This window comes from Camarhynchus parvulus, chromosome 1A (assembly GCF_901933205.1).
Source record: "Camarhynchus parvulus chromosome 1A, STF_HiC, whole genome shotgun sequence".
Taxonomy (NCBI): domain Eukaryota; kingdom Metazoa; phylum Chordata; class Aves; order Passeriformes; family Thraupidae; genus Camarhynchus; species Camarhynchus parvulus.
Window position 1 is genome coordinate 38,017,588 of NC_044586.1, and position 24,060 is coordinate 38,041,647.

General features: G+C 38.7%; 1 protein-coding gene across 3 annotated transcripts in view; it reads right to left on the minus strand.

Annotated features, from left to right (window-relative positions):
* SRGAP1 (SLIT-ROBO Rho GTPase activating protein 1) overlaps positions 1-24,060 on the minus strand; it is a 137,109-nt gene that overhangs the window by 29,179 nt on the left and 83,870 nt on the right. The window contains exons 5-14 of one of the 3 annotated variants that reach the window (XM_030960325.1): positions 21,247-21,429; positions 20,721-20,849; positions 13,604-13,825; positions 12,716-12,817; positions 10,863-11,060; positions 10,659-10,743; positions 6,857-6,884; positions 3,833-3,866; positions 1,186-1,246; positions 955-1,032 (exon numbers count right to left, since the gene is read on the minus strand). In XM_030960325.1, coding sequence (XP_030816185.1) covers positions 955-1,032; positions 1,186-1,246; positions 3,833-3,866; positions 6,857-6,884; positions 10,659-10,743; positions 10,863-11,060; positions 12,716-12,817; positions 13,604-13,825; positions 20,721-20,849; positions 21,247-21,429 — 1,120 coding nt within the window. Of the gene's footprint in view, positions 1-954; positions 1,033-1,185; positions 1,247-3,832; positions 3,867-4,334; positions 6,703-6,856; positions 6,885-10,658; positions 10,744-10,862; positions 11,061-12,715; positions 12,818-13,603; positions 13,826-20,720; positions 20,850-21,246; positions 21,430-24,060 lie in introns of those variants that run through there. The other 2 variants (XM_030960324.1, XM_030960326.1) reach the window with 2 other exon arrangements.

The window sequence follows — 24,060 nt, forward strand, 5'->3', positions numbered from 1 at the left end:
TTCAAGGATAACGCTACCTAGGAGGAGGAGTTAAGAATAAGCTGATTTAAAAGCTGCAGAATGGAGGGATGTGGCTTCACTTAGCAAGTGAAAACAGCTGCTTTATGTATCTTGTCAGAGAACAGATCAGGTTTAACAAGATATATATAACCAATACTGGGAAGCAAAATACTGTGCATATTTTTTATGCTTTTAGTCACAAGACTCACTGCTTCAAGGGTCTTGTCATTTGCAGATGATCTGCAGAAATTTTAATTTTCCCTAGAAATTAAAACAACCCAGCTTTTAACACTCAAGAAAAAAAAGAATGTAAGATTTAAAAGGGTTGTAACAAAATTGCTTTGACACACTTGGAGGATGGCTGGATCCTGGTTTCCCTAGCAGAGCGATCCGAGGCTGGGTGTTGCGAGCCACTGATATTGAAAAAGCTGGCTGTACTTCCTGGCATTTTTCATGTAATTCCTCCTCTGGGGGCTGAAGTTTCCTTTGGGAATGAAAAATGGAATGACCCTTTTTTAAACTCCCTATTTTCCTGGATCATGATGCAACTTTGGCAGAGGGGCCAGAAAGTTGAGCACTTGTATTCCAGAAGATCAAGCAACAGGACTTTCAGATTTCATTAAGTTGTCTCTTGAATCAAATTAAACTCATTACCTTTCTTTTCAGAGGATCTTTAAATAAAATATAAAAAACTATTATTTGCAGTTTACCATTAACAAAAGACTAATGTTTACAGTTGACTGTAGAGTCATATGCCTTCTCTAAACAAAATGAGAAAAACCCTCAAGCTCCCAGGACATAATGGGGGGAAAGCATGCACATGTCATTGTACTTCACGTTTAAGCATGTGATGGTGGAAAGTTTTAGGTGCAGCACACACAGAAAATGATTAGAATTTAAAAGATTTTTAAATGTCAGATATTAAAGTGCTCAAATAAATGAAAATCTAATTACCTCTCTCAAATGAATTTTTAATATCATTGACTTCCACCTGGGAACCAGACACTCTAAAAATCCCCTGATGCTGAAGACCTGCAGAAAAGATGGCAGACAGTGCTGAAAAATTACTTTATTTTTCAAGATACTTAAAATCTGTATTTTAAAAACAAAGATGTGGTGCTAAATGAGTAATGTCAAAGATACACAAAAAAGGACAATAATGAAATAGTTTTTTTCAGAGCTTACCATATAAATTTATAAATCTGATACAGCTTTCCACAATAAGAGGAATGACTTGCCCCGAATCCTGCAAAAACAAGAGCAGAATGTATGAACTGCAGATCAGAAAGAGGAAACCTCCCTGCTATGGCCTCAATGTGAAAATGCACTTGGTCAATCTAGATGGACATACAGTGCTGGCACAAAAACACCTATGAAAAAATACCACTTTTAACAGAGGTCTCTTCCCATTTAGGGAGGGAGGAAAAGGAACAGGTAAAGCAAAGGATTATGGTTCTCAAAATAATTTCTTCAGGAAATTCAGTTCTCTACCTCTGTTACCGTATCTGGCTAACACTGTACTGTGACATCTAAGCTCATGCATGCATTTTAGATTTTTGAAGCAAAATCAATTAAAGCAGTAAATGTGCCTTTTAAAAAGATTATAATTAAGAATAATAATTAATGATGAAGATGATTCCTCTATATCCATTTAATTGACCTCTCTTTTCCTGGTGAAGAAAATCCTACACGGACCTAATTACACAGGACGCAATTCCTCAATGCGGGGTTTTCTTTTTGTAAGAAGAAGTTTATCACAAATAATTTACAAGGCTTTTCTGGATTTGCTGGACTATGAGAAACATTCTTGGAGCAGTGCCACCAAGTGACATTGCATGGGGTACCATGATGTCTCCCTCCTGACTGAAGCACTGCTATGGGCCCTGCTGGTTTGTGTGCCCTGCCATGGGGCAGTGATGGGCTGGCATGTTGATTCGAATTGCTTGTCTTGGAAGCTGTAATTTTTCTTTCCAAATGAATTTCCAATATGTAAGTGCTCAGAGAATTGACTAATTCATTTGGAAGTTTAGTATAAAATCAGTCTGAATTATAAAATCATTAATTCAAAAGCATCTTGTAACTCAGAATACACATTTCCTCTTACAAATTAGTACTTGGTTTTCATGTTAAACTACACTAATGGGAAGTTTATGAATTAAGCTCAAGTAGAAAAAACAACTAAAAAAGTTTGAAAAATAACACACAGTAAAGCAATTGCACCTCCTGAGGTAACCTAACCCTCTAATCTCACGTGTACTCTGCACTGTTTTAGTGGGGCTTACAAAAGACTGTTATCACTAACTTTGCTATTTAAACTGTGGCTTGTTTGTCTCAATTTGAAACCTAGCAAAGACTGGCTAGCCAAGAACCAGTAATGACTGGATTAGCATTTCCTCTTTGACTTGTGTCAGGATTCAGTAAGAGCTAAATAAAAAACCCCTTGGATCAGGTCAGTTGTTAAGCCCAGGAACACCATAATCTTCACCAACACTGAGCAGCCTGGCTCTCTAGAAAAGCAGAGTATTAGCAAAAATGCACAACATGCACCCACATCTCTTGTTAGTAGTTCATGGTTCATGCAAAGAATGTAAAGCCTAGGAAAAGATAGTGTTTGCAGTAAGAAATTACAAAAAAAAACCAAAGCCCAAATCTCTTTCATACCTGTTTTTGGAGAATCTGTTCAGAACCACACAGAACTTTGTACTTAAGTATTACCCTGAAATAATCTAAACTATCAGCTTTGCCTTTTGGATCTAATCAAAGGAAAATAATTTGAAGTAACAATCTGTGTTGGTGAGTGTCAAGAACAGTGACCCTACAGCTGAAGCTACAAGAACAGCCCCACAGTGAATGGATATTTGTGACTAGTTATAATTTCTTATGATGTAAAACTCAAACACAAAGCAGTTTGGCCTGACACTGTATTTCACTAGCTGTGCCTGTCAAAATGACTCATCCCCACCAGGAGTGACACAGTCTTTGGGCAGAAAGGCTGTCCTAAGGTAGCTCCCACATTGGCAAATCTGACATAAGGCTACCAGCTTTTCTGACCTTTCCTTTTGAAAGACTACTTATGTAGGACTCCCCACTTGCAAGTAAGCCCTGTCAGCCACACTGCCATGTCCCCTTGTGAGGGAAAATGATAGGGTACCATTTCTCCTGATTTGCTTTGCCCTTCTTTAGTCTAGGGGCTTTCACTGTGAGGATTTCTGCTTCCTTGCTTACTTTCACCCTTAAGCAAGAAACTGCTCATGATACTCATCTATTTCTCATGTGATGATTTCTCAAGGTCTTTGCATTTCATGGCACCTCCTGTGTAACAGTAACAATGAAAATAATAATAATTTCCCCTTTAGTTGTACTGAGGATGACTGAAAGCTTGATTCAAAGACAGCTAAATCAATACGGTGCCACTGAGCACAGAATTTGTTCTGCAAAATGTCTGCCACTAGCTATACTGAACAAGAAAAAAAAATCCCTGTAATATTCAAACAAAATTCACAGAGCTTGCAGTCAAGAATTTAATTCATTGCATTTATAAATGCATTTTTACAATTTTTAAAGATTTCTTTCCTGTAGCTGTGTCAGCTAGTGTCCAAAGGCACAAACTGTGATGTGGGCGAGTCCTTGAAAATGAGTAAGGGAATATCCATCATTTAAGACTGCAATCCCTCCAGAGCTCTGCTCTGGTTTAGTTTTGCCTGCTATATTTGTACACTCATTTCTTAATGCAAACTTCTCCCTCCAGGTCTCTGAAAGAACTCATTTTGAGCCAGGCAGGAGTGCAACCCGAGAGCGAGGCAGAGGTGTTCTCCTGTCACCAGAACGATACCTGATGTCTCGTGTGAGAGTTCCTTCGGCCTCGGCTAGAAGCATTATTAGAAATAAAAGTATGAGAAAGAAGAAGATAATAAATACAGAAAGATACAAGAACCAGAATAGTGTTGATCACAATTTCACACAATATAATAAATTCCTAAAGTCATAGGAAATCAAAATCTGGATATCAAATCCAGAGAAATGCTGCTTCTCCACAGACTTTGAACACTGGATGTTATGAAAATAGCAAGCAGGAAATTGTGGTAAGTTGTGGGATGCACCACTACATCCTACCTACTACATGAAGCAAAGTTTCCTACTAAAAGCAGACTGACAATACTATTCCTACTTGATTACCACAACTGTAGGGAGGCTAATGTGAGAAACGAATCCCCCTCTTTCCCTTTGACTTCAGGAAGTATTATATTGATCAACTGGGAAAGAAGAGCCCCAGGACAGACTTAAACATAATGATCTGCCACAGCTTTGGTGAGCTGGTGACCATTATAGTAAGAAGTGTTGAGATCAGCCACTGGGGTGGCTGGTGCCAGTACCTTGATGAAGGACTCCAAATCACCATTAAACAACTTAGCACTATACTGTGATCGGGGTCTGGGCTTCCTGTGTTTCTGGGGCTTAGGGGGAAGATTTGGAGGCCTAAGGGAAGGGAATATGATTACTGAGCAAGGTAGAATTAAGTCACACAATAAAATGAAATGTCTGTAAGCTCATGGCAAAACAAGAGAACATTGTAAAGGGAGCAATAAACACAATACTTATCAAATAAAGACTTTCCATCAAATTTAAGTGTATCACATTAAAGAGTGGAGAACTCCCCCATTAAAAATTACTTATGGATAAATAATGACATTCTTTATGCACCCCTGTTTTGCAGTTTTACCATATAAATTTGTTCCAAACACTGCACAATTGGAATGGCTCTTTTTGTTGTGGTCATGCATAAGATGTGCAGCAACCACTGGAATTCATCCTGCCAGCCATGGCAGAACACAGACCACTCGAAGCACCTCTTATCAAGCAGAAAAGTTGCTTCATGCTGGAGAAAATTCAAATGCAAATTAAACCTGCTCAGCACACTCCTAAGATGCTTCAAAACCAAACTGTCTGCATTTTCAACTAGAGCCAAGAAGGTTAAACAGCTTTAGCCTTGCACATCCAACCAATCAACAACTTCACACATGAAAATAAACACCTTGCTAATTGGCTAATGGAATTAAAAGTACATCAACTTGAACAAATAAATAAAACCAGAATAACACATAAAGAAGTAAAGGAAGAACACACAAAACTTTGGTCTGCAAAATTTTAACTAGTGTGTTACACGTGGTGACTAATACTGAAAGAGATTACAGGAAATAAATACTGTTCTCTAGATCACAGACTACTTTGTGAATGTCATGCCAACAGCTAAATTGGATCACAGACTACTTTGTGAATGTCATGCCAACTAAGCTTCCTTAGTTCCCATGCACCAGCAGTTTCTACAGGTTTTTTGAACTTAGCAAAAAATCAAATGTTTTTGGGGGATCAGTGAGAAACAATAAGGCATATAGCACTCATAAGTGGGATTTTAGTTTGTTTAAGTACTGTCTGCTATTTTAAACTCATCTTTAAAGATATCTTCTTTCCTCCTACAATTTAACTTTGACCTTAAAGAACGTTTCTGTTTGCATGTCTCACAGTCCAGAAACATAACTGAACCTTGGGGCAACAGGCCGGGCCCAGCCAAAGCCTAGGAGCTGGTGTGAGGAACAGATGGGCAGGCCCTGCTCCTCAGAGTATTTTTCTCTAAGTGACCAGCTGTAACAAGATAGGAGGTAAGATGGCTTCACTGCTCCCCCACTTTGCTAAGGCAAAATCATTGCCTAAATCCACCATCTCCTTTCAGCTGTTTACATAGCAGGGAACTTAGGATGATGTGAGCCTGATGAGTCGCCTGCATTGGAATCAAGAAAGGAGGTTTTTCTCATTAGACATAAACTTGTTGATTTCCATGCATTCCCAGAATGGTAGCACCTGGAGGCAGAGTTAAAGGTACAGCTGTCAGAATTAATGGCAGCAATTGGGAAGAATGCTCTGATTTGTAACTACTTTTCAACTGAGGTCATGTAAGCTAAGAAGTTGAGTAAGTCCAACTTCACAGAGCTAATAAAGAACATGGAGTGGTGGGAGAAAATCCAGTGTAAAGTGTGTAGAGATGTCCTGGAAACATCAGGACCAGGGAATACAGTTCTTGAAGGCATTGGGCAAGGATGTATTGCATGGGAAGAGAAGGGAAGGGAAGGGTGAGACCAAACAAGCTGGGCTGGATGTTCCTGCTGTAGCAGGGCACACTGCCTGTAGCACTGATACATAGAAGTGGCAGCTGCAAATTCAAGCAGTTGCCATTGCCCTCTCCTAGTCTCTGGGGGCTGCAGAGCTTATCCAGGTTAATATCTGGAGGCAGCTTCAAAGCCGTGGCATTACACAACTGAAAAACTACAGGCAGCACAAAGCTGGGAGATCTAACACCGAATCCCTTCTCTTCAGTATGGAACACATGGATGCAGGGGGAGGCAGGTATTTGTGTTCAGAGCTGGGTTATCAAAGACACAGCCCATTGCCCAAATTGATCTTCCTACGAGCTACTTTTAAACGGTGTATCCTGACCAACTGAATTACAAACTATGAGAGACAAGGTATCTCTGACAACCGAAAAATATTTCTTTTTGAGCCTTTAAGTCCTCCCTGCAACTTCCAAATTTGATGTGTGATTCACAAATATTTTTGAGGATCTCCCAGCTTGTTCCACACTTGACACTGGCCAAAGCAGCTCACAAAAATGAGGAAGATGAATGGTCTGATCCTTTACTCATCAGCATGCTGTAACAGAAATGCTGAATGTTAAAACACACAGGGTCTGTACATAATTTATGTAACAACAGCAACAAGCCTTATGAAGTTGTTCTAAAATTTGTAAATTCTAAGATTTTACCTATTTTCTAACTCTAAACCAAGTCAGATAAAAATATCTTACCTTGTTGTCATGTATTCAGCTCTGTGACCTAGAAAGTTCAATAAACAGGAAATAATGATTTGTAGGTTTTAGGTTGAAATTTTTGTATCTAAATGATACTTAGCAAATTTTTTTTAGCCCTAACTTTTATACTACCAAGCAAAAGATATACAACTATACAACAAACAGGGCCCTGTAGTTACCTACTATCGCCACAGTTTCACTTAAAATACAAACACAACCCATGTTATGGAACAACTTTTAAGAAAGCTACCCAAAGATTTAGAGTCACTTGATACTGTAAATAATTTCAAGCAAAATTCCAAACAATGTCTATTGTTGGTGCTCATATGTTTCAGTGGCTAAATCAGTATGGAAATAGAGCTGTGCCAAGATTAGATTACATCTCCCCCTGTGCCTTGCACCTAAACCCGTTCAGTGCTGAAAATGCAGGGCTCTAGACATGAGTAGTTATTAAAAGACTGCCTACTCTCTTTTCTCTGTGTATTACAGGAAAAAAAGCACAACACTATCACTGAGAAACACCACAGAGAACTGCAGGAAACTGTAAAGAAGCAAATATATTCCAGAAAGGTTCCTTGGCAGATCAACAGACCAGTAAATCAGGCATGACTGATTCATCATAATGAAAAGCAAAATAATGAAACGGGACAAAGATCATGGTATGGTAAGTTCCAATGAGCCCAGCATTGCCAAAGGGAGATTATGCCCTATTAATTTAGTAAAAATCTTTGAAAATGTCAGTAAAATACTGGATAATGAAGAATCAGTTCAATTAATTTACTTAAACTTTCAAAGGCCACTGATAACTTTCTTCACAGGAGGTGACGAAGGAAACTAAACAGCCATGGACAGAGTGGCAAAATATTCTCACTGATCAAAAACTTGCAAAGAAAAGGGAAACCCAGTGGACTTCTGATGGTTTTTTTTCATCCTGGCAAAAAATGTAGCAGCCATTTACTCAGACCTTCCCATTAGGACCATTTATGCAATCCAGAAGGCATTTATTAATATCTTGAGAGATCACAGCAGCTAAGGAGGCAGAGCACTGTGCAGATGACTGAAATACTTTTGTATCAAATCATGACAAAACTGTGAAGGTCTTTAAAGGAGTTAAGTGACACACACTGCAAACAAAATTTGCTATTAACAGGTTCAAGTAAGGTATTAGTGAAGAGTTAAACACCTATCCCAGACAGATCTATGGATATGATCTCTGAAAATCACTCTGAGCTTCACTTGGGCTAGGTCCAAGTACACGTCCCAGTTTGAAAGTGACACTAAACCAGCTTTTCAGACTCCAGGAAGAATGAATAACAGTGATATGAAAAACATACTATTATGTGCCAGTGTTCAGATGCATGCAAAGTACTGCACAGTACTGAAGATCCTAGTCTGAAAATATATTTTGCAATACTAGAAGAGTGTGGATCCCCTCAAAGCAGCACAAAGAAAACACTCTGGGAACAAACTCTGACAGTAAGACAAGTGAATCTTGCTGGCATCTATTTTAGATAGGTGAAAAAGAGAGATCAAAGAAGAATATGAAAAATAACCTATGACAGAAAAAGAGTAAGCCAGGGACTTCTCCCTACTCAGGTTACTATGGGAAATGCACTAAGAATTCCAATAATAAATGTTAGTAAAACAGAAGATGTTACAAATGCTGTGCCTGGGGGGTTTTAAACACATCTTTGATATTAAACAGTTTAGGGCAAAAGGTGTCTGGGTGTTAGGGGAATTTCTTCTACAACTCCTTGTTTTCTGTCCTGCATTTCCCTTTGCTTTGTTGATTTCTTCTTTCAATAGATGAGCCTTTGGATCAGAACTAATGTGACCATCAGTGTGCTTCCTATGTTTATTATCAATTTCATTTGAGTGTTTCTTATTTACTTTCCAAGTGTGTAGAAGCAGATTCAGCACAGAGCACTTCATCTATCTTCCCTGTGCAGATTTGAATATGTATTTGCTGTGTTCATGAACAGCAAGACTGTAGTAGGCAGGTGATGAACCAAGACAGAAGCCAAATGCTGTTAACATTGTGGGCAGCAGATGGAACCTGGATCTATTCAGCCTACACCCTTACACTCTATAGTTTTGAATGAAAGCAAGAAAGGGTGCCAAAGGAAAACTTGCAGTTGAGACAATCCACTCCTTCTCCCCACTTTATTTAACACAGCACACTGTGTTATTTGTCTGCAGTCTTGCTGATATTAAAGTTTCCAGAAAAGGCAGTTTGAGGGGAGCAGGGGAGCAGTTCATGTCCTACCAATTCATTTCTATATTAGCTACAGCAATAACGTTCACAATACCACTGTAATTCGATCCTTTCAATCCTCTCCATTCAAGAAACTTTCAGAATCTAAGTTCTCCATCCAAGACATGGGCATTTTAATGCAGGTCATGCCTCAACTGAAGGGGGTACTAGAACTTCTTAACCTGTAAAAATGATGGCTCCAAATATCAGCTTTGAATGTAAATGTATATGTTTGAGGTACTATTTGTATGTGCCATGCTATGGTGTTGGGACAACAAATATGTGCAAAACCACTGTGGACAACACAGATTAACTACATACAAATGGTATGTAGAAGGGAACTCTTCAAACAGATTAGTCCAAGCATGCCTCAGCATGGCAGAATGGCCCAGAGCCTAATGGCAATTTATCACTTGGGTCACCCTACTGAGAAGCTTTTCTTTAGGTTTCCTTTCAAACAATTCTTTCCTTACTTTTTTTCCAACATGGTTTATGCAGCAGATTCTGTTGCCTTTTATCTCCCTCCCTTTCACTGTATTTTTCCAAAGACATTTTCAATGAGCTTCCAGAAGAAAAACATCCTCTTTTTTTGACTGAAGTCAGCTGCACACTGTTTTGTGTGAATAAACTGTTCACCACACACATTCAAAATAAAAATCTATTAAATGAAAACTTCCACGAGAAAGAAGATAACATAGGTAGCTGTCTAAAAACAGCTACAATCTTCTACAGTTCAGTTTTGAAATAAAATGCTGCTTATATCCTACCCCCAACCTCAGTCACTCCCTGGACAGGGGCACCGTTTGGGTTATAGCCACTGAACTGCCAATAGCTGTTCAGGCACCTCCACTGATTTGGGGATCTGGGTTTTTGTATTAAAAGCAAGAAGAGATGTGATTAACTAGGGATACTAGAAAATAACATCTTTCAGAGTAATTCTTTTAGCAAACAGGTTTCCTTTCTTGAGTCTAAACTTTAAATCACAGTCTTTGACTTCTAGAAGAAGATTTTTATTCTTTGTGGTGTAATCTCACTTCCTCTCAAGTCTGTTCCACTCTGTGTGTCTAGTCCTCAAGGTCTGTACTGCAATTCCCCTTTCCCCTTCAGTGCATGAGGAACTGTCTGTTGGGAGGGCTGGTAAGAGGCTGGAACTATGCACAGTGTGTGATTCATTAAAAACCTCAAGTCAACAGAAATGGTTAGGGTGTAGAAATACTACATTTATCATAGCTCTTAAATAAGCCTGCACTGGCTGTGTCACTCTCCTTTCAGGCAGGAGATTTTTCATTCAATAGTTCTGTTGCCAAATACAGTAATTTGTCTAAATATCTGTGCAGTGGAAATAACTATGTGTTGAGGAAATAAAGTCAAATTACTGTGTATACTCTTACCACTGCACCAAAACTGTGATTGGTAAAAATCAAATCTATGTTTACTGGACAATTAAGCTTTAAGTTTTGTATTTTTTTCCTGCATATCTTTGGCATTTCAGTAGGTTCACTGTATAGTTTGGAATCACTTTTCAGTTTATTGTGTGATATTTACCTTCTCCGAGTGTCCTCTGCAGCAAGTCATGTTTTGCTTGAAGTTTTGTGATGAGATTGCTACCTTCCAGATATTCTCTGAATTTCTGTAGAAATGCAGATGAATCTATTACTATGCATGACACATAAATCCCAGGAACTTCTGGATAATGATTACTTCAGGTGTTTGGTCTGCATCACATGAATGAGGAAGCAACCAACATACCATGAAATAGAACTGCTCTGTTTCCTGCTGGTTAGCTCTTCTTTTTGCAATGCTAGGCTTACTCAGGTATGTCTCAGAGACTGTTGACTTCACAGACTCTGTTGAGCGACTGTGCTGGAAACACTCTGACACATCATAATCTTCAATGGTGACCATATCTTGTATTGTCTGCAGGGTAGCCTCTGTTGTTTTCTTAACCTGGTATTAAAAAGCAGAGTTTGCCAAATGCCAGATAAATATATAAATGAACAGCTTAGAAGGGAAGCTCATTACTCACAGTAATTCTCTGGCACATTCCCCCAAATAAACTGGTGTGTAAATGTGAAAAGTCAGATCTGCTATAACAGATATCTATGTAACAGATACCCTGTCTAGTTCTCTGCTTTACCATGGTCTAACCCACAAACACAAATGTACCCTTGTGTTGGCTTTGTAGTGCACTCAAGCATTTGTTTGAAATTAGAATTAAAATGTGATATGATTTAATTAAGGTCTCCAATCTGGGAGGCAACAGAGATGATACAGTACTCTGGAGGGTCAGCTCTCCTAAAAGTGGTCAATGTGTTATATCTAATATCTACATCCAGAGATCTGGATCTGGCCAGAACAATGTGATCTTCCAATGAAAAAAAATCTGTGACCTCTGTACTGTGCAGTGCTGTGATGAGGGCCACAGTGATGTTCAGACTGCAGAAGTGGAATACACTGTTGACAGAGAGGGCTCAAGAAAGAGCAATTTACACCAGACTCCCAGCCCTCCTACAACCTATGGAGTACCACTGCTCATAGTGGAAACCCGGGCATGGATGCTGTGGACAAGGGATGCAGTTTCCACAGTGCACTAAAATAACTGGTAAGATTCACAAGGATGTGATTTACTTCCCAGTTTTGCTTCAGCTGGAGTCTCTAGCAGGGACAACCAAATCATGGACACACAACTCCAGCGTAGTCAAATATCCCTTCCATGCCTGGCAAACATGATTTTTCCTGCTATGCTCTTGTACTTCATTTCACTGAAAGAAATTATCTTTCTCCTTCCACCTTTGTTACCTTGAGAGACTTTCTGAATGCAAGTGGTTGGTTTTTTTTACAAGTACTGCACATGTCTCATGGACATGAATACTTTGTTCTAGACATTCAACATACAAACTAGAATGAGAAAAACTGACATCTTGAAAACTTATCAGTAAAGTACATGAAGAAACGAAATTATTTCTATGTTTCCTTTTAGGAACAGATTCTCATGTAAACTGAAGGACTTTAACATTGCCTCAACTGCGATAAAAGTGCATTTTATTTCCAGTGCCAGGGCAGGGGAAAGACAACAGCATCGTTTTTTCCATATTTCACAAAAAACTGCATTTTATTTTGCTAGGTGAGCTGTTCCCATCACAGGCATTCATTAGTCATGTTTATAAATAGCTGTAGCTGAGAGCATAAGAGATCTTGACTCAGCTACCACAAAAGACCTTTCAAATTCCTTTGTACTACAGAAGTAGCAAGTTAAGGACTGTAAAAAGGGTGGTCACAGAAGACAATAACTGTTCTCAGTGGCTTTCTGTCACAAGAATTTAAAAATATGTGCTCTAACAAGTTTACACTGAAGCATCTGCAAAACATGGAACTCAGGAATGTGAATGTAAGGACTGGTAAAAGACAAAGTTTCCAAACCTCTGTAAAGCAGGTGAGGATCCACCTTAGCATATGTGCCAGTATTTGATGTTTAAAATTAAAACCACTTATACAGATTGGAGCCACATCAGGGTCATTTACATGCTTTTGGCAAGGTAGAAAACATTGCACCTTCCTGAAAATCATGTTCAATGCTTAGCCCTTGTAGACATAGGTCTTACCTCCTCATTTTCAATTTTGAGTGTAGCCAATCGTGACTGTAGTTGTTGATACCTAAGCATAAGCTCTGCTTGCACAGGTTGCTGGGCAGAGACCTGGCAAACCTAACAAAGAATCAAAAAGAGCTGTAAGATGCAAGTAATTAAAAAAAAAACAGTCAATAGTCTTGTTGTTCTCCTTAAAACTAGGTGAATTCCTACCAAAGCTATTAAAAATAAAGCAGACAATAAAATGTGCCCATCTAAATTTAAAGTACTTATATGCTGTAAGGTGTGAAACTATGTACTACAGTTTATGAATAAAGAGCACAATACTTTTGTATGTGTGCTTTTTGTGGCTTTTGTATCACACAGAAATGCAAACCCTGGAGTTACCTTCAGAAAAAAAGATGTACACGGGTAATTTCAAATTCTGCTTTGCTACTGGCCTTTGGTGTAGCAGAACAGGGCACAGCTGGGGTACCCAATATACTTGGAATTTCCAGATGATAAAACGGGAGAAGAAGAAGGGGAAAAGGCTGCATTGCAGCATGAATAATTTGGAGTGGCTCGGTAGCTGCTCTCAATAGCACCCACAAACTCTGTTATGAGTGATGCAGGTAGTAAAGACAAAGTCACTGCTTACACTGGTGCTGGGCTGAGCACAGGTTGGCCAGCAAATTCAGAGCAATGTCATTATAAATGATACAGAATACAGGAACACTTAACAGTTTTTACATGAGAACTTCGAAGCTGCAGACAGTGCTGCAAAGTTTTGCAAAATGTTATTGCTGATTCACTGACTTTCAGGTAACTTTTAGCAAACTCTTTGTAGAAGTGTTTGGTAAATGATAAACTCTCTATCCTGTTATACAGAAACAGTCACTTGGGGATACTTGTCAGTGTACAGACCTCATCACCCATATGAGACTGGAACTCAAATTTCATTGGTGGACAAAAAGCAGTAGGGTACATTTCCATGAATCTTTGCTTGTCACTGCGTGGCTCCAAGCAGTCAACTGCATTTTCAATGATGTCTAATCCCTCATGCCTGGAAGTTTCAAGATTATACTCTGCAGAAAGGTATGTTCTTAGGGCTCTGTTCAGACTAGCATGGTATCCAAGATCACAACACTAAAAAAACAACAAAGGGAAAAGAAAACAAATTTAAAAGGAGAAATGCCATTCCAATAGCACAATCCTGAAACTGTCACTAAAATTTTCTGTCCTGAAATTTTTCTATCTTGGAAGTATTCAACAAAATATCTTCTAAATTAAAACACACTACTGGGATCAAGACAGTAAGCATTTAGTATCCTCAATCTGTTGCAAAGATTAATGGACAGTTTTAGAAAAGAGATCAAGTGTACACATGTGACAGTTTGCTTTTCAGATACAGAAGGGCAGGCACTGTACATCAATAAAATCAGGACCCCACACACAAGTGGGCTTTTGAGCATCAATAGCATCTGTAAGCCCTGAATCACCTATTTAAACACACCCAAACATAACTATCATCTAAGTTAATGACAGCAGCAAAGTGAACTTGAAGCAATTCCTGCTTACCGTGCCTGTGCCCCAACCAAAACCTCCACAAATACTTTGAGCATAAGCAATCCATCTAAAATGCTTTTTCAAACAACAGGAAAGGTTTAACATCTTTTTCCCTGATAATGAAAATGTATTTAATGTAAACACCTTATTTCCCGTGCTCATATAAAGCCAGAAATATACATCATGTTATTAAATGCAGAAAGCCATAATTTGTTAATTTTTTTTCTATGAAATGGAATGTAATTGAAACCTAATTGGTAAAACATAAAGTTGTGTTTGTTCTTGAATTTTAAACATCCTCAATTTGCATTATTCATGTTTCATTAATATTTTAGAGAACAGCTGAATATATTTTAAAAATGTCACAGCCGTAGCATATCAGCTGACTGTTTCCCTACATTGTACAGTAAACACCCTCAGTTTCTGCTCAGTGAGCCTCCAGGGAAGGGGAGATGTCACCTCAATAGTGGCACATCAGTTTGCACACAGTTGCATACAAAGCAGTACTCTTTATTCAAACAGGTGAGATGTGCCCCAGCCAGATGTGCCCCAGCCTGGCCAGAGCAGCCAGAGCACTTTGCTTTAGGGCATCCCTCAGGCCCCAGCCACTCCTCCTTGGTGGCCACCCACAGCCTGAAGTCACCCATCCCTGCAGGACTCCCAAGGTAACTATGGAGCTGGATAAAGAAGCAATTTGGATTCAGTCCACTGTACCCTACATGCATACATGAACTGTTCATATGAGTACCCCCCTCACAGCTATTACAAACCCCACAGGACTCATGGATCACACTCCCCTCCTTTTCCTCTTACTTATTTGAAAATGAGAGAAATAAACAGAGAGGGAGACAGAAGGAAAGAGCTTTCAACCTATTTACCGAACCAAATCTTGCATGTAGAAGGGAACAAAAAACTTCACTGATGAATAGAAGGGAATGAAACACTTCACACCTTGACTTAGGTAGGGTAATGACTAGTGATGAAGCTGCTCTGTGACATCTAACAGAGAGCTGTTTATTCACAACAAAGCTTCCAGAAAGACTAAGTTTTCACTCCTAGCAAGTACTCCAGGGAGTGACTGCAGATGGGACAGTGGCTCTCCGAAAAACCAGATGCTGAACCATTCAAACAAAATAGAAAAGATGTCATGTTCAATCACACACACATATGTTAACTTCTGTCTTTTGCATTCATAAAATGGAAATTTTTGTTACACTTACTAAAACAGCCACTCAACCTTTATATTGAAGTGCATCCATATTTCAAAGAACACCAGCCTCAAAAATACTGTTTCTAAAAGGAAAAGTCTCTTGGTGTTTTTCTCTTGTTCTATGTCAAATCAGATCTCATATTTAATTCACTATCTTGGATGAAAAAGACAGACTAAAAGTGCTGATGAGAAAGTGAATTGGGACAGCTGTTTTATTTCATGTGCATTAGTTTCAGAGAGACCTCATAGAAGATTAAACTGAAAAGGAATTAGAAATAGAGGGCAGTGCCAGGTTTAGCATTGCCAACTACCCATGTGTTAGAAAACTACAGCCTGAATTTTGGCTCTAGTGGATTAATCTGAGTATTACTAGAAAGCTTATTGATTTACAATTAGAGCTGTGTGGGTTTCTGATGGAGCTTTTTTGCAAGCTGGAACATAAAATTGCAGCCTTTATGCTGTGACACAGCTTCATTGTTTAACCCTTAATCTACACAGTCACTATCACCATGATCATCTTTGGCAAGTGATGACAGCTGAACAAGGCAACAAATCAGACAAGAAGAGGATTTTTCAAGTGAAGCAGAGTATCTTGCCAGGCTAAGGCATTTTCTTGCAATGCCAATGCCAGCAGAGAAAGCAAAAATAAAATGCAGATCCTGAACTAATGCTTTATCACAAGTGTCTCTTTGAATGGAATTAAAAACATCTGATTTGAAATTTTGCTTAAATTACTCATATAAAAATAGAATTTGTATGAGGGAAGGTATTTTTTAAAAGCAAAACTAAACACTGAGGCATCACAACTCTTACTTCTGCCAGACCATAATCCACTTTCCCAAAACCTGGACACACAGGGTAACAACAGCTCTGTCATAGTATCTTGGTTATCCAGAAAGAAATGTTCTGTTCTAATCTGCTGGAAAGATGGTTTAGAAAAGAGAGTTGTCTACACACACACACATACACGCACAAGTATTTACATGATTTTCAGGAAAAAATCTGTAGATTTGTGGAAAGACTTCTACAGTTCAAGTGAGCAACCACACTGTTAGCCAAAATAACCACGAGTGTTAGAGGCTCACTGGTCAGCACAGAGGGTCCAGCCAGGGTCCTTATCCATCTATGGGTCTGCTACCTGTCTATGGGCTAGGGAGGTGAGATGTCACGTGCTGCACTAAGACATGAAGATGAGAAATAACAGAATGAAGTCAGATGAGGGATGCATTTGCGATATGTGTGAAAAATTAATTTTGTAATTTGCATTTTATTCTTATTTGAAATTAAATCGGAAGCAGTCTCAAGAGCATTTACTGCCTTTATTGTACCCCAGAGTATATTTAGGCTTGAACAAAACAAACTGAAGTGCTTAGCACAGAGCTTCAACCAAACCAAGCTGCTCTTATTTCATTTAATTTTGTTTCAGGAATAGTAATAAAATTCTAATGTCAATGGAGAGAGAAATTAATAAAAAAACCCTTGATCTCTGAATGTCACTTTCTAAGTATTTTGTTACACAGACATCCACAGTCAAATCAAAGGGATCTGAGGGTACATACCATATTTATGAGGACTTACGTAATAAAGATTGTGAGCTGCACACATTTTACCCTAGTTTTAAACTTGGTTTTATGAATGATTAATAAAGAACCTTTACAGAATAAATTAAGTTCACAATAGCTAAATGTTCTGTAATTTCTTAACAGTTCAAAGCATGCATACCGCAATTAGAGATTCAGAAACTACATTTTAAGAAAGACCAACACATTGATATTTTATTTATTTCAGCAGCAGAACTACAGTAAAGTTGTTTTGATTGCTATTTCCTAGTATTTATCTTCAGATCATGAAAATACATGGTAAGTCTGGAAAAAGATCCTTATCTTCCTCTTAGACAAATTTAATGAATGTAACTGAGTAAAAGTATGTGCCATATGGACAGATGCTCGCACTAACAGCCAGATTAGCAGCACTGTATAGTTTGTTGCTCCTCTGAAACTCAGAATCTTAAAAAAAATTCTACATACTAGGTAAAGCTCATTTAATTCAGCTAATCTTTACTGGTTTTTATAGGTACAAATAAAGAAAATAACTAATTCTGTCCTGCACTTGAACTAGATCCACTCTAGACAGCAGAGAAGAAATATTTAATAGAAAATTCAAATTCCTCTAGTACAATATGCAGGGGACAGAAATACACTATGCATATCAAATCCTGTTTACCTCTCTGCTTCTTTGCAAATGTTGGTCTCATCCCTCAGCTCACTCACTGCATTAAATCATCCAGCTAAGACTCCAGCAATATTTTTATATTACTTTTATCACAAGAGCTTAAAATGAGCAACACATCATAATTTTTAGTCAGAAGCGCTGAGCTCTGTTAATGAAATGACAGAGTTGAACAGTTCAGACGGAGTTCAGATGAGGAACGGTAATTTAGGATTTTCCATATAAGCCTCATATATGGAAAATGCAGTGGAATCCAAATGAAAAATGAAAGGTTGGTTTTTTGGTTTTGTTTTTTGTAAAAATGAGTAGTTCCACTATCCTCCCCAACCTTGTTAGAAAAAAATTTATGGAACAGTTTATTGCGTGTATTTATCCTGTTTTCACTAGACATATTTTTTCACTAGCATAGGAAGACATTTCATTTCATTTATGGGCAACACCAACAGCTTGGGGAGATCTAAATTCGTCCATTTTAACTGGAATTCAAACACAGAGCAGAGGTAATCCCTTTCTGAACAGGCAATGAGAGAGAGTTCAGGGAAGCACAGAAGTCAGGCTAGCAAAGTGGGACAAAATGAAGACGGCAAAGAATGAAATTGCCACCACTGCTCTGAAAACTCCAAACTGTACCATGGCATTAACAGATTTACAGAATGAGGTAGTCTGGACTGTTGCAACATATGGCCACTGGGAAGCATGTCTCACATTCCAATGATATAACTCCAAAACCTTGCCAAGATTCTCGCATTTACAGAAAGAGTTTCCTTTGTCAAGTGGCAAACACTCTGTCTAAATACCAGTGCTTTCACAGCATATTCTGATTAAATACAAATGTCTGAAAGACACTTCATTTAAACAAGCTCACAATTGGATTAAATTAGCTCTGAAGCAAATTCTGGTTGCACATGTTTACAGCCTACTCTTCCAAAACAGTGATGGAAAGGGCAGCTAGACTTTTATTTAAATTTAAATTCCTTAGGGAAGAGTAATTTCTCAAGCCATTTTGCCAAAAGAATGTTATTGTGTACACTGGTCCATGGCTTTCAAAAAGACAGGCAGAGTAGATACAATTTTTCTGTGCTACTAAATATTGTAGAATGTATATTTTTGTTAAAGACTAGCAGTTAGGAAGCTCTAGTCCTCATGGTTGTGTAAATACCCTTACATACACACTAACTCCAGTAAGTGTCGGCTCTGTGTGTGTATGGGCAGAAAGCTTCACTTCTCCTCCCCTCACAATTCTTTGTAAAGCTCCGGGCTGGTGGTGTCTCTCCTCAGTTTTCACTGCTACAGAATCCTCTGCGGACATCACTGAAGTGGATAAGAATCACACGCATCTTCCAACCTGATAAAGTTCTGACCAAGTAGAAACACACACTGGAGACATTCTCTGAGAAATGTGAACTTTGAAAGGGAAGACAGGAGAGGTGACAAAATGAGCATCTATCCAGCTTCTGAAGTGAGGGTGAGGGTGCTGGAAACAAAAAGAAAAGGACCTTTCCTTCCTTCCAGAATCCAAGAAGAATTTATGAAGTTCACATGTATGAGATATGCCCTAATTACTGACCAAATATCTGTCATCCTTTAAGCAGTAGCAGGAAAATCATCCACTAGATAGGCTCAACTTCTCAGTTGGGGGATACCCCAGCAGGTACACAGCTTGTCGTTTGTTTTCTGCCCTAATCTTCCACCTATAGGTCCTGGTAAGTGCTTTCATTGCCTGGGCAACATAGATGGATGGATCAGGTTGTGCAAGTGGATGGATAAGGTTTAGACAAGGACAGGACAGAGAATAAATCAGAAGAAATCAGGAGCAAACATGCAGCAGCAACTAGGAAAGGAATAAAGAGATGTTGAAATAGAGACAGAAAAAAATACTGAAAACACAAAAAAGATTAATTGCCATCTTTTATAGGAGAGCAAGAAAGAAATGAAGCAAAACCATTTGAAATGGAAAAGTTGCAACAAAATCAGGCAATATTTTATAAATTATAGAAAAACCAGAAATTATAAAGAAAACTGACTATCAGTATTTAGATGACATATAATAAAACACGTATATGGAGCTATTTTAGTCCATTAATCTTAAGAAGGCATTTTCTCCCTTTCTCTGTGAAGCTTTGCTTCCCCAGTCAGCAGAAATGAGACTTCTTGTCAAATTCTGTATTAATTTATTCTATATTACAAACCAGAGCTGTGTATGATTGTTGTTTACTATTGGAAGTAACATATGTTACTGTTGCAATAGCAAGCATATTCAAATATCTAGAATTTCAAATGGGCCACTTTTTCAGAGGGGGACCCACTAAGCCATTTAACCCTACAATGCTAGTGAATGAATGTTCTGGAGCTTGTGCTTGCTGTCTCTGTATCTTCTCTATCACATATGAAGTCAGCTTACAAAGAGGGTGGGATGTGATAAGGGTGCAGGATGCTCCCTCTGCATCATGTAAGAATGTCAGTAATACAGAAGACTAAATGCTGGCACAAGTCAACATTAGTGTATAACCTCATTCTTCTAGGATGTTCTCATAAAAACAACTTACTGAAAATAAGTAACAGGTATGCTGACAGTGTAGAGTACAGGACTGATTGTGTCTGCCCTTCAAACTGCATGAAGTAAGAGTAAGAAGCCACTGTATGTATGATTCAACGACTAAATGAATGAAACTACAGAATTTTGAAAACATGGAAGAAATTGTTTCTTTTGAATTAAATATCATTAGATGACCACTTAAGAAGTTTATCTTGTAAAATATATTTAGGTCCCAGAGATTGTACATAATGGCAATGTCATATTTTCTATTGACACATGGGGTGCAAACACAATGTTCAAACTTCAAAGGAATGGGTTGAGCATCTTACTGTCACTTTATTTTGTGGAAATAAGGGAAAAACTTCTGAATGTATTATACAATATTTTAAACAGCAAGCGTACTGTAGGCAATCCATATGACTAATATATTCCCTTTAAAACTGAAAAACAGTATTATTCCTAAAGTGAACAACCATAAATCCCAACATGCCAGTACTTACATCGATCAGATCCGAAAGGTCGTGAATATAATACTTGAACACAGAAGCATTGGTTGCTTCAAGGGTGAGCAGGTATTCATTACGGGCCTTAATAGACTTCAGCTTGTTCTCAGAATATTTTGCTTGACGCTAGGAAAGACATTTCATATTAATGTATTTTAATTACTTCATTTTTGGTACACAGCAGAAATGGTAACAAATCAAGCACACATTCCTAGTAAAAAAAGAATCCTAGTTTCCAGACTGTTATACATACAACACACAGAATAAAAAGTGAAAACTTAATATTATGTTCCAAATGTGACAAACTTTACAGTAAGAATTATATTTGTAGTGAAGTATCCCCCTCTCTGAACTGAAATTATGTCAAGTTATCTATAACCCACTGCTAGTTTATTATGCGTACCTTGCTTAATTTAATTTAATTTAATTTACCAGCTGGATTTCTCTGTCTAATATCATGCCAAAAAATGTCAGAAATGCACTGAATTTATTTCAAATGAAACAAAATAAAAGGACTATTTACTTTTTCCTTCATTTTTTCAATCTTTTTCACAGAGCTCCGTCTCTGGTGCCTTTCTTCTAGTCGAATATGAAAAACAGGGTCTCCTGACCTCCCAATCTGTTTTTCTTCTTGCTTCTCTGCCTCCTTCAGTTTGCTTTCTGCACTGATGCTCTCTGCATGATACATGTGGTATGTTTTCATGACCTGCAAAAGGCAAGAGTCAAAGAAGAATTAGAGAAAATGAAAATATAAAGGTATATACAAAAAAATCATAGGGTCTTTGAGCAAAATGTTGACTTATAAATATGGATCTTGTGTATGTTTCTTGGCCAGTGGAGATTTAGGACTTTTGGTTGCATTATTCTTTTCTGATTTATTTAACAGTATTCCAAATAGGGATTTTTTTTCTTTCATTTCCTCTTATAGGAAAGAACAAAAGCCATTCTTAATAAATTTCAGTATTCTTATCTTCAAGTGAAAACCTAAAATAATGAACAACAAAACTAAATCTGTGTCAGTACCAAATCTATCTGATATATAAGTATTTTCTGGGCTAAGTAACAGCTTGGCTGTGGACACTGAATGTTTGAAAGCAGAATGATCCCTTCAACACTGAGAAAGGGGGAATGAAGGAGAGGGAATGGGAAGCTTTGACCTGGGAGCAAATCCCCAGACAGCAGGATGGCTGTCCATGGCCTGGAAAGAAGTGTCTGCCCACTGCACACACTGCAGACTGGGCCCAATCTAAAACCAGATGAGAACTGAAGAAGGAGCTGCCTGATACGTAAGTTGTGAAAATGTTTTCTTCACAGACCCAAAGGCATTTTTTCTCTACACGCCTCCTGGGTCTGCAGATGAGAGAGCCTGGGTTGCCAGTATGCAAATACCTGCTTGCACGAAGAGTGTTACACCAGTCCTCCCTTTCTTCTTCAAGAAAGAAAAACCTCAGCATGAGTCCTGTGCAGTGAACAGCAGCCAATCACAAACCCCACCTCTGCTGGGTAGGGCTGACTCTGCCCACTTCCACCAAAGGAAGCATCTTTTTGCCTTCCCCAGTCTTTTGTTGTGTGTTTTTTTGTGTTCTTGCCCTAAGTTAAGAGCACTGAACAAAGCAGGAAGCCATCCTCAGGCAGCCAGAGGCCTCCCCTCTTCTTCTAAAAGGTGCCAGAGCTCTCATCAGCAGATATTATCTTTGGGTGGAGGCCATGCAAACCATTCAACTAAAGGACACGCAGGCAGGGAGGAATCAAACCAGCTGCTTGTGCGACCCATGGAGGAGACAGTTTTGGGAAGCTGCCTTGAAATATTCCCTTGGGAGAGTGTACTTTTTGTAACTGAGTATTTAGGCCAGCCTAAGGAGTATCCATGGAGTGGCAAAACACTACAGCCACATATTGCAATTCACTACAGCACATCTTAGCACAGACTGACACAAACCAACTGCCTGCCATGCCAGTTCAGTGCCTGGCAAAGTTCATGCCAATCTCACCTCAGTGCCTGGCAAAGTTATGAAGGAGATTATTCTGGGATGTATTGAACTGATGTTTATTTCAAGTCCTGTGCAACAGAAAGACAGACATTTCCAGAGAAATGCAATTTTTATAACAATGTATGTTATACACCATAACTATGTATGCCACTACTTAAGACTCATGCCAGTTATACTAAAAATGAAACTGACAACTCTTCACCAGCTTCCTGTAGTAAGGTAAAACAGCTGGGGACAAACACTAAAAGTGGCCCTGCTTTTATTTTAAGAAGTATATGCTTACAGCTCTGTGGTGGAAAAAACCAAACTGCCTGACTCCGTGTTATTGCTGCTGCTCCTCTATAGCACACTGTGCTCCAGGGTCTGAGCAGAGACACTGCCTACACCCACTGGGAACAGCTGCTGCCCCACCAGTTCACATCTGCATGGATGAGGCAGGAAAAACTCCCAGAGACAGACAAAGCTGGGTTAGGAAGAGAAGGCAAGCCCACAGGGGTGAGGTCTGCAAGGTTCCCAGTCTAACCAAATAGCATGTTCAGTCTCCTGTATTGTGCACTGCTCCAAAGGCACTCCTACAGTTGTTGATGATCAGCTCCCAGGGAGCTTAACTCACACAGCCACATGGAAACAAATGAATTACTGCAAAGAGAAGAAAAGGACTTTTTAAAGAAATGGTTTATATAAGAAAACAGAGAGGCACAGAAAGTGATATGGCTCTTATTACAAATGATGGGGAAAGGAAATTAAAAGCAAGGTTGTGCCCTTTTCTTTTGGCCTTTTTATTCAAATCTTTAAAGGGTTTCTTTACATAAGGCTAGAGGTGTTAGCTTTTATTTTTTATCTTTTGTTCTGTGTCATCTCTAGAGACTTTTTAGTTGGTGGGACAAGACTAATTCATGTGTCTTACCACCCAGAAAAGTTATTTTCTTTTGTACTCTGCCTGCAGAGGGAACTATGGGCCCTGATGGAATTAACCCAAGTATTCTTCAAGAGCTGGCTGATGTCATCACAAAATCTCTCTCTCAGTTTTTGAGCAGTCTTGGGAATTGGCAAAGTCCAGGCTGACTGGAAGCTGGCAAATGTTGCCCCAGTTTTCAGGAAGGGCAAGCAGGGTCCTCCCTGCAAACTGCAGGTCTGTCAATCTCACTTCAGTGCCTGGCAAAGCTATGAAGGAGATTATTCTGGGATGTATTGAAAAACACCTGAAAGACAACGCAGTCACTGGTCACAGCCAGCACAGCTTCATCAGAGGAAATCCTGTTGATCAAACTTGATTTCCTTTTATGGCAAGGTAACCTGCCTAATTCCCACAAGGGAAGTCAGCTGATGTAATCTTGGATTTCAGT